The sequence below is a fragment of the Acomys russatus genome, chromosome 12, assembly GCF_903995435.1.
Source record: "Acomys russatus chromosome 12, mAcoRus1.1, whole genome shotgun sequence".
NCBI lineage: Eukaryota > Metazoa > Chordata > Mammalia > Rodentia > Muridae > Acomys > Acomys russatus.
In genome coordinates this window covers 12,794,200-12,809,601 of record NC_067148.1, presented here as the reverse complement: position 1 = coordinate 12,809,601, position 15,402 = coordinate 12,794,200, and the positions used below count along the sequence as shown (strand labels likewise).

At 46.5% G+C, this 15,402-nt stretch overlaps 1 protein-coding gene across 7 annotated transcripts in view; it reads right to left on the bottom strand.

Annotated features, from left to right (window-relative positions):
• Positions 1-15,402, bottom strand: part of Cflar (CASP8 and FADD like apoptosis regulator) — a 64,647-nt gene that overhangs the window by 36,711 nt on the left and 12,534 nt on the right. For 5 of the 7 annotated variants that reach the window (XR_007831473.1, XM_051153858.1, XM_051153856.1 and 2 more), the window contains 4 exons: positions 7,490-7,916; positions 5,022-5,127; positions 2,972-3,107; positions 2,367-2,449 (listed from right to left, as the gene is read on the bottom strand). Coding sequence is in view for 5 of the 7 variants with exons in the window: in XM_051153858.1 (XP_051009815.1) it covers positions 2,367-2,449; positions 2,972-3,107; positions 5,022-5,127; positions 7,490-7,785 (621 nt within the window). In the remaining 2 variants the exon portion in view is untranslated. Of the gene's footprint in view, positions 1-2,287; positions 2,450-2,971; positions 3,108-5,021; positions 5,128-7,489; positions 7,917-15,402 lie in introns of those variants that run through there. The other 2 variants (XM_051153861.1, XM_051153860.1) reach the window with 2 other exon arrangements.

Here is a 15,402-nt window from a genome sequence, read left to right as displayed (position 1 = left end):
CAGCTTACCTGTTTAGCTATCCTGACCACAGAAAGAAGTACACGACCCACTAAACTGCATCTGAGGCTACGAACGGCTGTGTGTAAACTGAAGACATGCACGCTGTGCCCCTCCCAGTAATCCATGGCTCAGCCTGATCACTGCCACCCCGCCCCAAACAGAGGCACATCCACTTTTATGTGCTATTGAAAAGGGATCAAATCAAAGCTAGCCTCTCAAAGCATCACAGTGCAGCCTCATAACATTTCTGATTTTGCACTTCCTCAGATTCTCCTGTCAGGCAAGAATGCCACTGTAGTTTCTGAAGCACTTTTGTCGGCTTTGTGAATCCAAGTATAACACATTTATATAGGCAGTTCCTAAGTCTTGAGAGAAAGTCATCAGAGTCACATGTCCTAGTGCCTGCTGACTAAGAGAGATCAGGTCACATGCTAGATACGGCAAGTGTCAAGGGAAATGAAGCACAAAGCATGCTGGGTTCCGAGCAGGCTACACAGACAGTGAAGATGCTTGGCTGCGCTCGCAGAATAGAAACACGTGGAAGGGTCTGATGTGAGAATGACGGATAGTGAGAGCTATAAGAACTAGGTCGTGGGAGAAAGAGCTCAGAAAATCCTAAAGGGTTGTACTGTGACTTAGTGCTAGAGACAAGAAGGACAAATTAAAAGCTGACCCTAAGCAGTAGTTTATAGATATAGCAGGAGACAGTGGGATGAGCACAGGCCAGGCGTGGCCTGCAGGAGGTAGATGTGGACAGTCACTATGGTTTTAGATGGACACATCCTGATTCTGTTGACTGTGTGGGTGGGGACAGTACAACCCTTACCAGCCATTTAGTTAGCTTTGCAAGTCTATTGCTTAGTGTTAGCTCCTACCGCTAGTGTTCTCCAAGAAACTGGTTATAAAACAGCTATGATGTTTCCATGGTACATATTTATAGAAGTGTTTATAGTTCAACCACAAAGCTGCACTCTGGTCTAAGTGCCCACCTCAAAGTGCACATGACTTCACATGGGGTCCGATTAATATTCTACCACTGGTCTCACGATAAAAGATTAGCCAGGGCACAAGCACAAGGCGATCTGTGCTTCTTGGAACACAACCATAAAGACCATGAGGCATTTATGATCCTCAACTAGAAAAAGAAACCTCTTCTGTTGCATCACTCAATAAAAGTTTGCCAATTTTCAAATTATTAAGACATTGGCAGGAAAGAGGCAAGTGGGAGGCTGGAGAGACAGCTCAGAGGTTAAGAGTGCTGACCCCGCTCTTTTGGAGGACCTGTGTTCAATTCCCAGCACCCACAATGTGGTTTACACCTGCCCGTAACTCCAGGTCTAGGGGCGTCTGATGCCCTGAACACACATGGTGCACATAAATTCTTGCAGGCACACATGCATACACATAAATAAAAAATAAAGAAGCAAAATATTCTTAACGATTTGTTTTAAAAAGGAAATGCACAAAGAGGTTAAGAATAAGGATATTTATTTTGTAACATTGTTTCTAGTAACAAAAGAATGGAGGCAGTCTATACACCAGCAAGAAAGAACTAAATACAATCAGGTACATGCAGAAAATGGAAGCCATGAGCTTCCTGTGTCAGCACTCAGGAGACTGAAGTGGGGGGGGGGGGGTCAGTGTAAGTTCAAGGCCAGCCTGGGCTACATAATGGATTCCAGGCCACCTTGGGTGAGATCTTGTCTCAAAAGAAAACAACTGGGGGGGGGGGCAGAGGAGGGAGGAATCATTCAAAAGAATAAAATAGCAATTAAATAGAGACAATCTCATATGAACCATCTAGAACAATGTCTAAAAATTCTCTGCACAGAAGAGTAGGCGTGGTATGCTACCACTTGTACAAAAGAAGACACTGTATGTGGGTAGACTACCTCTGCATGGTTATAGAGGAAACTGGTCAAGAATAGTCGCCCTAACAGAAAGGAACTGGGACATGAATATTATGGGGTAGTAAGATGACACAACTTTAAAATCTCTTTAGGGGCACTTAACTGATAAGTGCATCCTATCAGTTTTTATTTTAAAAGTTGAATCTTCAAAGAAACAAAATATGAAAAAATATTAAATTATATAAATAGACACATTTATTAATGCACATAGGAATGAGGTTAAAAAAAAAAGCTCCTCAAAATATTTACAGTAGTTGTACCTAGGTAATAGATACATGAATGATTTTCTTGTTTTTTATTCCTTAAAATTCTCCAAATACACTATTTAAAAATTACAAAGGTTTATAATCATAAAAAGTTGTTCAGGTATTACAACACATGAAATGAGATATATATTGTCATTACATGTCTGAAACTGGTTCATGCTGATACTCCATACACTGGCTCCAGACTCACCCTTGAATTATACAATGACTCCTTGATACTCAAGTTTGGGAGAGAAGCCTGAAGAGAATTCATATTTGATTCTGCTCCTTGACCTATAAAGACAGAGAAAGGGGTAAGGTGGGGTAAGGGAGAAGGCTGGCCCTCTTTACCAAAGAAAGAAACCAAAAGTGTCCTTTTCCATGAGGTTTAATGAAACACAGCACACGTGTAGGACAATAATCAATCAGACCTCGTGACACCACCCAGAGAAGGATGGTGGTGATCAGGTCCAACACACAGCCAGGCAACAGGGCTCAGCCTACACTCAAAGTCCTGAACGTTCACAGCCTCTCCGCCCTTTGAAATCAGAGATACAGGCGTCTTTTAAAAGCAGACGGCTAAGAACTGCTTGGTGGCAGTTTTCAGAGGGAGGAGATTTGCCAGTGGAGCTGGGGCAGTGGGGTGTGAAGACTATAAAGGAACATGACCTCTTGGCGTAGGCCGGAGGGGCCTGGGATGCTCAGTTTCTGTTTCAACCTTTCAGCCATGCATGCAACCGCTACGTCGTCAACTGACCACTCCCACTAGGCACCCAGTGCGGTGCAGAAGGCCGCTGAGAAGCCACAACATCTTACCAGACTGCGTGTACTTCTGGATTTTTGTCTTCAAGTCTATCCTGTGGATGTTCTTCAGACATTTTTCCAGTAAACGCAATTCATCTGAAGCAAGCAGATTCTGTTTCTCCAGTTCAATCACCAGATCCAAGAAGCTCTAACAGAGTCACCAACAGAAAACGCATGTCAGTGGGCGGAGCTGATGGGTCCCCCAGGGCAAACTCTAAGGCATCTGTTCACAATAGCAGGAAAGAGTGACAAAAGCCACCTTAGATAACCGTTGGTGATCTCAATCCAGACAGCTCTGCCCAGAGCAAATAACCCTCCTGAACTTGACCCAAAGAGATGGGGTCTGGGGCTCAAATGGTAGAGGGCTGCCTAGAATCCCCGTGCCCTGGGATGGATCCCAGCACCGCATAAACCAGATGTGGTGGTGAACATCTGTAATCCCAGCACTCAGGAGACAGAGGCACGAAGACTACTAGTTTTAAGGCCATCTCAGAAGTTTCAAGGCCAGAGGGAGGCCAGCCTTGACTATATGAGAATCTGTGTGCGTGTCTCTGTGTGTGTGTGTGTGTGTGTGTGTGTGTGTATGTGTGTGTGTGTGGTGTGTGTGTATGTGTGTGTATGTGTGTGTATGTGTCCCCAGCCTGGACTACATGGGAATGCGTGTGTGTGTGTGTCTGTGTGTGTGTGTGTGTGTGTGTGTCCCCAGCCTGGACTACATGGGAATGTGTGTGTGTGTGTGTGTGTGTGTGTGTGTGTGTGTGTGTGTGTGTGTGTGGTGTGTGTGTGTGTGTGTGTGTATGTGTATGTATGTGTCCCCAGCCTGGACTACATGGGAATGTGTGTGTGTGTGTGTGTGTGTGTCTGTGTGTCCCCAGACTGGACTACATGGGAATGTGTGTGAGTGTGTGTGTGTGTGTGTGTGTGTGTGTGTGTTCATAAACTTGTCCCCATGTTCAGAACAGACAGATACAAGGAGGGCTGTTTTCTATGACAGGCCTAAGAATCAACTCTTCCTGAGATAATGTTCTTACAAAAACCAAGACTGGTGTCACACTGACCGCTGTCAGGGCGTCCCAGAGTGGGGTGGGGTGCTGAAAGGAAAATGGAGCTAAGAATGCCATTTGCAAGTTCTTACACTGAGCGTCTCAGATCATTCTGACTCTAAGGGTGCTCTCATTCCACGTAGGCCACCAGCAGCCGTTGCTTTGGATTTGATTTTGCTCACATTTAACACTTGGTTACTTAACTGCTGTCCTTAGTTTACGAGACAAGCATAATTAATCATATATAAATGGCAGGAGTTGGCTGGAGACCACCCCCCACCACACACTCTTGTTTTCACTTTCTTCCTCATTCTACACTTGAGGTGGAAACACCGTGCTCTCCTATATTCCTATAATCGAGAAGGCATCTGAGGAAATTCTTAGAGACAAGGGAGCCACAGGGAAGACCTACTGTCCCCACCAGAAATGTAGTTTTTCCATGGCTCACCATAGGCTGGGCAAACCAGGTGGTGTCCGCAGGAACTGAACCACTCTGCCAGCAATCCCAAACAGCTCTAAGAATGTCATGCTCGTTTTCAGTCCTACGCCCCACACTAGCCACTTCCCAGGAAGATGAGTCAGAAGGACCTACTCCCCCACCACACACACCAAACCACCTCCACAAGCTGCTGAGGGAAACAAAACAGCAGTGGACGAGCAAGAGGAGAGTGGACTCGCAAGCATTACAGGTCTCTTACTCCACACAGAAGGCCCTACTCCAGAAGAGAGCTGTCAATCAGAGAACTGACAGAAGCCAGGCCTGTGCATTTTGCAGATACCAGAACCAAATCTAAGCCTAAAAGAGACACCCAAGGCCATACAAGGAGATTGTACCAACCTATTTTCTCTGTTAAAAACCAGTTTTTCTGCTACTAATGTTATGCAAAACACCTCAGATGTCTGGCAGCAGGCTGCCCACTCCCCTGTCTTCACATCACAAGGAGCAAGCCCTACTTCTGATGGCTTTCTTGAACAGGCACCAAAACAAAAAAACAAACAAACAAAAAAAGACAACCCACCTTGTCCTTGGCCCCCTTGCCTCGGCCTACGTAGTCTCTCGTGAGGAAAATTAACGAGGACACATCAGATTGATCCAAATTCTCACCAATCTCCATCAGCAGCACCCTGCAAGACACAAAAGTTTCTTTAGTAAACCCAACCAAGAAGGCAAGACCCCATGCCTCACCAAGGGCAACAGCTAGAGTAATTCTTGTCCCGTGGACTGTGCCCCCATCCTATAAAACAGGAAGCCTTGATAGTCCCCTAAGAGGCTATAAGGAAATTCAAAATGAAAACTGACCCTCCTCTGTTTGTTTGGTTGGTTGGTTTTTAGAGACGGGCTCTTGCTGTGGAGCTCTGACTAGTTTAGCATTCACTGTGTAGACACATGAGCCTCAGCCCGCCCACCCACCTGCCTCTGCCTTCCCGGGTCCTGGGGTTCCGGGCATGCAGCACCACACCTGGCCCTTCATTTGCTTGCGCTAGGACACAGCACTTCCCTTTCTAAGTCCCAGCTCTGAAAACACCTGGGAAAATAGAGACTTCCCTGAAAAAAGCCCCTAGGTCCCCAGAAGTAATAGCGAAACGAAACAAATGAGTAACAGGAAGGAGACCCGGGTACTCTTGCCCTGGCTGTTTGACAAGCTCTGGGTGGCAGTGGTCTAAGAACTGTACTTTGAGTCTTAAGATTCTAAAGCAAAAAAAAAAAAAAAAAAATCTCCAATATTTAAGTTTCAAAAGTAAAAGGCAACCGCCATGGAGCTTCTGACCACAAATGTGGTCAGAAATCTAGAAAGCCCCTCTTGATACGGTCGCCTCTGTTGTGACTGGAGCAGCCATCCCATTTATCAGGACTCCTTGGATACCTCGTGGCACTGTGTAGAAGGCTGTTTTCCCAGGCAGCCTGTCATAGTCTGAGGGATGTGAATCTTCAGTTCTTTTCTACCCTAAGCTTAGCTGGCCAGCTGGCCTGTGCTAATGATGTTCAGCCTGCTGAACAGATGGAAGAGTGGGTCAATCTCTTCACCCCAACTGCCAGCCCCTTCTAGGGGACCTGACACCCCATCCCTACTCCATTGTACCTAAACCTAGTGTCTGAGGCTCGGTCAGTGTCCCCCAAATGTGTGAGATCACTGACATCAGGCGATGGTTGGACAAGCGAAAACCTATCAAAAGTAATGATAAGCCTAAGCACATAAAAAACTATTTGGCACACTATCACAAGGCACGCATAAACCGGTGAAGCTTGCTGATTGTCTGTTTGTGGCGCTGGGATTCAACCTAGAACTTTACAGAACCTCAGCAAGTGTTTACCACTGAGTTCCAGCTTCAGGCATGCCCACTCCCCGCTCTGCCTTCACAGACAGAGCCTTATAAACTTTACTCGGGCTGGCTTTGAACTCACAATCTTCCTGCCTCAGTCTCCCAAGTAGCTGGGACTGTGGGTCAAAGGGTACAGCCTGTAAAGCTATATTGTCCTTTACTTTGTAAGGCTAGTAACTGGCTCAGCCTGTGCGGGTTGTAACCGGTATGTCAGGTTTAACACAAAGCCTTCCAAGCCCAGCTCTCAACACTTTGCAAAGCCCTCTTCAGAAGTTTTCATAATAGACACCATGTCCAAATACACAGTACACAACCAAGTGAGCCAAGGGAGCTAACAGTCTAGAGGAACAGGAAGCTCGTCTCAGGAAACTCAGCTCCTCCAGGGACTCCTGCCGGCGGGGGGGGGGGGGGCAGGGGGGGGGAAAAGGTGGGCACTGAGGGGGGTTGGGAATTGGAGCTCCAAGGCTTTGGACTTAAGGGACTCCAATAGTTGGTCCAGCTTTAACCAGAACGTTAAACGTCTTGGGCTCCTCAGAGCCAGAATGGCAGAAATAGAGGAAGGAACAGGAACCCACCCTGCTACGGGCAAGGACGGAGCAAGGTTTAGAAAAGGCCACCGTTCTATGAAGACAGGAAAATTACTCAGGCTTGGTATTTCCTTTCTCAGGACCGAAACTTCCAAAGCAGTACAACTCCCACATTATCAGGGGCTGCTGGCAAGAGAAAGTGGCGGCTCTGTGCTATTTCTTCTTTCTTCCTTTTGTGTCAATCTGTCCTTCGGGCAAGCATGCACCATCTGTCCTGTCCACTTTCATACGGTCCTTTACTCAGTTGTTTACCCATTAAACAACTATGATTTTTTTTTTTTTAATTCAAACAAGCTATGATCCCACACCTGAGACAAGAGGATTGAAGTTGAGTTGAAGGTCCAGCCTGGGCTACATAGTAAGTTCCAAGCTAGCCTGGGCTGTAATAGGCTACCAAACAAACAAACCAAGCCAAACCAAAAACCACAAAACAAACAAAATCCAGAGAGTTCCACATCACAGGTTGCTTGATCAGAGGCAAGAGGAAGTGATGAGGCTCTTCTCACTGCCCTCACTGTCTAGACCACCCGCCTCCCTCCCTGCAGTGCACCCTGGGCCAGAGCTGACTAGTTAGTTACCTATAATCAGAAATGAAATGTGGGCTTCTGCACAGGTGGGCCTCCACGGCCGCCTTGTCTGTCTTCAAAATCCTCTTGAGCAGGTCAAACCGCCTCACTCTGTAGAGCAATTCAGCCAATGCAGCGTAGGAGAGCTGGCCTCTCTCGCTTAAGCTGCCCAGGAAGTCCCTGACATTGGGTGCAGCCAGGTTCTCCGCCACATCTCTGCATAAGAAGAGCATCGTCTCCTTCTCGTCGTCATCCAGACAGTCCTCCACCTGGTGAATGACCTCAGCAGACACGGGGCACAGCGCCATGCTCAGAACCCCAGCAGCCAAGCTCTCACCCAGCTTCCATGTAGTCAGCAGGGCTCCGTGAGCCTCGAGAAGCCGGCATCCTCTCTGAGGGCTTTCTTCATTTCTTTCTGAGTTCTTGCAATAGAGGTACTCTGTGGTAAGAGAGAACGTTTTTTAATCCTCCTATCAAAACACTTATGCCTGAGGTTCAAAGCACAGTTTCTTCCTTTCCTACTGGTTTCCCTAAGCGAGTAGATTTGAGTCTCCTTTTAAGTCAACAGAAAGAGATCCTCCTCAGGAGACAGAGCAAAGACTGATCTGAAAGTCAAAAGACACAGAAGAAAAGCCAGACATTCAAGGAAATGAAATTGAAGACAAAGTCATGTCCAAAAAATCCCACATGGGTTAATGAGAATGTCAAGTATGGTGAGGGGAAATCACTGCTGGGGAGCTAATGATTGCGTTACCACGAGAGACCTCGGGGAGGGGCAAGAAAAGTCCAGTGACTAAGCAGCTGACTTGAGAAACTTGTCACAGGGGTTACCCGCCCACTCTCCTTCGCCCTGCCCAGGCAGACTGAACAAATGTAGGTTTTGACAGAGGGAACCTTTTTTGAATGGGCCTCGTGAACAGAAGAGGTTTCTGTCCTTCCCCCCCCCCCCACTCACCCTCCCCAGCTGCTCTCCCACTTTTACACCCCTCACTCACATCTGTAAACTCTTGCTCACAGCTCCCATCATGAATGCCCACAGCACCTGCCAGAGGGCTGGGCATGGAGCTTTGTGGGTTGTGATTAGGTCCTTGAACCTTGAGTCCCAGGAGTGAGCCAGGTTCCCCAATCTTCTATATACCAGTCCACAGCATCAATGACTATCAAGGCTCTCATTGGTATCCATGGAAGTAGATGGAAGACTTGGGAGGCCCACGCCTCTAGGTGAGGTCTGGTGAGATGCCCAGCGCAAGGCATGATTGTGCACCATCAATCTCTTCTACCAGAACTGAGCAAAGCTTCGGGCTATCAACGGTTATCACTGTCTATTCTTCTGATTCTGACTTTAAAAATCCATTTGTGGGCTGGAGAGATGGCTCAGTGGTTAAGAGCACTGCCTGCTCTTCCAAAGGACCCGGGTTCAATTCCCAGCACCCACATGGCAGCTCACAACTGTCTTAACTCTAAGATCTGACACCTTCACACCAATGCGCATAAATTTAAAATTAAATAAAAATATTTATTTAAAAAATCCATTTGCTTGTTTATTATGGATGTAGGCAGGGAATGGATTTCTGGGCATGCCACATGCAAGTGGGGGTCAGAGGACAGCTCTCAGAAGTCGGTGCTCTCCTATGTGGGTCCAGGGATTAGATTTGGGTCATCAGACTTGGCAGCAGGCGCCTTTACCCACTGAGCCATCTTGCCAGTGCTTATACATGAGACCTCGTCTCTGAGTAAAACAAACAGACAGACCACTCTGATCTTAAAGGGGGAAAAAAAAATAGAAACATAATCCAACTCTTAGTTGATAATGGTTTCGTGCATTTTCTACAGTGATAGTTAAGTATTTATCAAAGATTAGTGTGTCTATGCCAACCTTAACACCCATTTAATCCAAACTTAAATTGGGCTACTTATAACTAAAGGAACAAAACGTGCTAGAATCATCTCTCAATGTAGCAAAAACAGTGTCAGTATTAACTGTATGAGTCTCAGATGTCCCTGTAAGCCTCTCACAGGAGGACAGCACTTTAACCTAACTGCCAGTGTCTGCGACAAGAAGGCCACGTTCCTTTCTTACTCTATTCGCTAGAAGCTGTCATGTTCTTAGTGGATATTATTAGACATTAACCTCTAAATATTTACATGTACAACAAGGGAAAATTAAAATGAGGTCATCAAAGGTAAGAGCAAGAACTAGTGCCCAAACTCTGCAGACACACTTGAAAAGGTAGTAGAAATAAGCAGTTTAATTCTGCTTGCAAAGGCAGTCATCTAACGTGTGCGGTTCATCGCAAACGGAACAACGCCTTCGAGCTAGCATGGGGTGGTCATCTTCTCGCACTAGCAGGCCCACGGTGCCTTCTGCCAGTCACGAATACTCGGCAAGAGCTGAGCTGTCTCTCTCTGTGCTCATGGGGGGCGGCTGGGGGGCGGGGCAATGTGGCAGCCAAATCCCAATTACTCAGGGGAGCATCTGGTAGGGTGAGAAAATATCAGAAGGAAAATACAGAATCCCCAAGCAGGGCCAGGAAACCACAAGGCAGAAACCTCCATGTCTGGCAGCGGGGGTGCAGCGCAGGCCCGCGCTCTCTGTGGCTGAGCTGGGGTGTAGCGCAGCCACTCTCTGTGGCTGTGGGCAGTAGACACTTGACAGGGAAAGGCACAGAAGCTTAAGAGGTTTAGGTGGGACAAGACAGTCACTGGTTTGCTGGGCTTTTTGTTATGCCCAGGACAAGAAATTATCATAAAAAATTCCATAAGACTAGAGAAGCCAGCAAGGCTTTCAGAAGCAAACACAACCCTACCCCCCACCCCCAAGGTCCCTTCCTGTACGAGACAGAGGATTTTTTTCTTCCTTTTTCTGTAAAACAGGACCTAGCTGTGTAGCCCAGACTAGCCTGAAACCCATTATAAAAAGTCAGACTAGCTTCAAACTCATGGCAATCCTCCTGTCTCAGGCTCTGGAGTGCTGAAGTTATAGATCGGCACCATCATATCCAGCTTAAGAAGCACTGATCTTCTGTTGGATGGCAACTCCCACATCAGCCTCAGCAAAACTAAAATCCTTTTCTTTTTTTTTTTTTGGTTTTTCGAGACAGGGTTTCTCTGTGTAGCCTTGGCCATCCTGGACTCACTTTGTAGACCAGGCTGGCCTCGAACTCACAGCGATCCGCCTGCCTCTGCCTCTCGAGTGCTGGGATTAAGGGCATGTGCCACCACGCCCGGCTCAAAACTACAATCCTTGGGTTGCAGAGATAGCTCCATAGTAAGGGCACTTGCTACTCTTGCAGACACCTGGGTTTTCTTCCCAGTGCTCACAAAGCAACTTACAGCTTTCCATAACACCAGATTCCCAAGGAATCTAGTGCCCTTTTCTGGCTTCTTTGGGCACTGCATGCATGTGGTGCACATACCTAACATGCAAGGCAAAACACTCATACACATAAAATAAAAATAAATAAACCTTTTAAAAATTAAAAATTATCAGGGCTGGAGAGATGGCTCAGAGGTTAAGAGCATTGGCCACTCTTCCAAGGTCCTAAATTCAATTCCCAGCAACCACATGGTGGCTCACAACCATCTATAATGAGATCTGGTGCCCTCTTCTGGCCTGTAGGTGACATGTAGGCAAAACACTGTAGACATAATAAATAAATCTTTTATTATTATTATTATTATTATTATTATTATTATTATTATTATTATTAAAATCATCGCAACAATAGACAAAACACACAGAATTCACGTCCTCGGAGCCTGTATCTGTAGGTCTGTATGAGTTTTAAAAGGTAAGGGGCAGTCCATAGGCCAAGTCACCAGCCCTTAGGCATGACAAGTTTGCTCCTCAAGGGTCATTTGATGATGCTTTTGGTCATCATGCCCCAGTGGTAGCTCTGGGATATGGTGGACAGAGGCAAGGATGCTGTTAAACGTTGTACAATCTCCCATCTCCCTGGTGTCAAGAATGATGCAACCAACCCCCCATGACACAGAGCAGAGGCCAAAAAACCCGAAAATTTCAGTTTCCAAACTTACCGATTCTTTCTGTGACTTACTAGCATTTCCTACTTAATCACACCATGGCTAGAGATGGGTGTGAGGTATACTGATCCTCGCTTCTCCCAGGCTTTGCACTCTGTGGTGCTGCACACTTGTGACCCTAATGCTGAGGGGACCCCTGGGCTCACTAGCCATCCAGCCTGGCCTATTCTGAGAATTCCAGGGCACTGAGAGATCATTTATGTGGGGGGGGGGGCAGTGTTGGGGGGGAGAAAAAAAGAAAGAAGAAAAAAGAAGGAAGTGCTGCTGATTAATCTGAAAAAATAACAATAATAACAACAAAAATTCCAAAACTCTACAGTATGCATAGAAATGTAACATAAAACACAGAAACACCTGTTCAAATATAGTTTTAAGAAATTAAGAAAAATTACAGTGAGTCAAGAAGAAAAGTTTAAAAACTACAGTGCTAATCACTTGAAGTTTACCATATATGATCACATCTCTCAGATGATGTAAAGCGATCCAAACAAAGGCTATGCAAGGCCTTAATGGAAAAACCTGAATTATTTAAAAGGCATTACTAAAGACCCAAATAAATGGAGAGCCATACTTTATTCATGAGTAGGAAGATTCAATATAATAAAAATACTACCTCCTGGGGCTAGTGAGATGGCTCAGAGGTTAAGAGTGCTAGCTGCTCTTCTAGAGGTCCTGGGTTCAATTCCTGGCACTCACATGGTGGCTCACAGTCAACTGTCACTCCAGTCCCAGGGGATCTGAAGGACCTGACCCAATTCTCTGACCACCCGCCCCACCGACAGGTACCAGGCATGCACACAGTGCTCACACATACATGCAGGCAAAACATCCATACACATGAAAAACTAGCTCCTGCAAAACATCCGCGAGTGGATTAAAAGTAAAAGACTTATCTTGCCAGGCAGCAATTTAGAGTCAGCAGAAAGGTGATTCTGAAGGAGGAAGCCAGTGAGCACTGCCTTCTGATGATATGTTAGAAGCAGCCCTTAAGATGCAGGCTCCAGCCTGAATATAAACATTACAGTCAGCAGTTTACTGAAGGGCAACGCCAAGATAGTAAAACAATAAAAAATATAGAGCACAATCAAACAAGTAACTGTGGTCATTCACGGACAAGAAGAGTTCCCGTGTAGAAAAGTCACACTGACAAACAAAATGCCAGCTTAAGGAGAAGTCAAAGTTCCGAAATCTACGATAAATAAAAACAAGTCAACTATAAAAAGTCTATGCGCTAGCAACAAACAGGAAACATGTAAATTTCAAAGATTCCACTTGAAATAGCAACAGCACCTCACATTTAGTAATAAGACATGTAAGAGAGAAATCAGGGAACTTCGTTAGAGTTAGGCAGATAGTTGAAGATATATACCATGAGATATCCGTGTGTTTGTGTGTATGTGTGTGTGTGTGTGTGTGTATACAGGTATACATGCCTATGTGAGCATGTGTATGCATGTGTGTGTGCACATGTGCACAGGTACACATGTCTGTGTGCATGTGTGTGGAGGCTCAGGTGTCATTACTCAGGCATCATCCACCTTGATTTTTTTTGTTTTAGAGGCATAGATAGTTTCTCACTGGAATTCTCAGACTAGGCCAGGCTGGATGGCCCGTGAGCCCGGCTGTCCCCTGGTCTCTGTCTCCTAAGCACCGGGGCCACAAGCGTGCAGCACCACCGAGTGCAAAGCCTGGGAGAAGTGAGGATCCGTGTACCTCACAGCCGTCTCTGAGCATGGTGTGATGACGTTAGAAAACACACTAATAAGTCACAACAGGAATCCGGAAGTTTAGGAACTAAAATGTTTGTTTCTGTCCCTTCTGTACTGAGCCTTTACCAGGTACAAGTTCTATAGAAAAGAAAAATGGGTATAAAAAGTGGGCACCATGGAAAAACTTCCAGGATGTCCTTTCTACGTATGTAGCTGGATGGACCTTAGAAGCCCTAAAGACTTCCCAAAGTTATCCACTAGGACAGGTCAGAATTTACTGACCCGTTCCATGATACCGTGGATGTTATGGTAACTAAGAGGGTGTTTTGTTTTGTTTTGTTTCTTTTGAAACAAGAGCCTTATGTAGCCCAGGCTGGCCTTGAACGTGCTATTTTGTCAGAGATATCCTTGATCCTCCTGAGTGCTGGGATCACGGGGTCATGCTACCACCCCTGGGGTTTTGTTTGTTTTGCTGCCTTCGCTATGTAGCTCTGTCCTGGATTTCACCATGTACACAGGCTGGCTTCGAACTCTCAGAGGTCTGCCCACCCATGCCTCCCTAGCGCTGGGCCCAGCACCAAACCTAGTTTTCAGCAGTGCTAGTGAGTGAGGCCAGGCCTTGTGCACTCTAGCGATGGACCCACATTCCAGACCACAGTCTTTTAAGCTCAATAAAAGGACTCAGGCCATGGTCATCAGTAGCCAAGGCCAACTCTGTGGACTCCATCCAGGATTCCACTTACCTCCTCTGCAGTCTCTCTCTCCTCACTCCTGAAGGAGGCACGGGGGAGCCATGCTCATATTCCTCCCGGCTGTTCAAGTACCCAATCTCACCACTTAACTCTGTCCTTCTGTTTCAAACAGCACAGCCTCTGGAGGCAGACAGAACTGGCATCTGGGCCTTTCCTAGATTCTAAAGGAATTTCCCCCCTTTTCTTCTGATGAAACTCTCACTCACGGTCTCCTTTTCCACACCTACACATTTTCCCATTTGGTAGACATTGCCTTTAACCTTGCCAACGAGGGCACCAAAAAAACCTAAAACCAGTCTCAGTTTCATTTCTGGAGGAAGTCACAAGGCCATGGCAGTCACTGCTTAAAAAAGCAACACAGGCTCAGAAAAGGAGACAGGTCTAGAGAGCAAATCACTGCGGCCATCCCCATAGGAATACACTTGCTATCAGTATTTCCAAAACCTCTGAGAGGGCCAAAGAAAGAGGTTCTAGGGTGAGTGTCTGGCAAAAGGCCCTAGGCTCCACGGGCCTCCTTGTCTAGACTGGGGCAGAGGTGACTTGGTGGCCACTCTGTTTAGACATCAGTGTCTGACTCAGAGCTGGCACTCGGAATGCATGGAACGAATGAGTGAGTCACATATGACACTACTGGGAGATGATCTCACATCCTTTCTTCCCAATCTCAAGACAGCGTTTCTCTGTGTAGCCCTTGGCTGTCCTGGAACTCACTCTGTAGACGAGCCTGGCCTCGAACTCAGATCCTCCTGCCTCCGCCTCCCCGGTGCTGGGATTAAAGGTATGCGCCACCACAGCCTGGCCTCACTTCCTCTTCTCTGTACTGGACCTGAAACCCAATTCTCTGACCAGAATCTTAAATTAAATTCCTGCCACCCGACCCTACAACACCTCAGGCAGGCACACAAGCCAGGCATACCCATAACTTCTTAGCTTCAGGGCCAAAATTCCTGTATCACAGCAAGTCTTCTGTTCTGGGGTAACCAGAATGGCTGGTCACCTTGCACCCCACACTCAGATGCTGAGTCTCTTCCACTCACCCCTAGAGTAGCAAAAACATGAAGGGGAGAGGAGAGGGTCAACCGAAACTAAGAAGTATGAGGAGAGAGTGTGGGAACCTACGCTTTTTGTGAGCTAATTAAAATACACAGTTTGTGAAGAGTTTGAACAGACACTTGGAAGAACAATTCTTCTCTGAGAAGCCAGAGGTTAATGTATATGTTATGTGAGTAACACACACCGGGGTTGGGGGTGAAGAGGGTTCAGTTGGCAAAGGTGCCTGCCACCAAGCTGAGAACCTGAGTCCGAGCCTCAGGACCTGCTCCCGTCTGGGAACTGGGAACTGGGAACTGACACACTTTGGTTTTCCTGACCTCCATAAATGCACCTTAACACACACACACACACACACACACACACACAC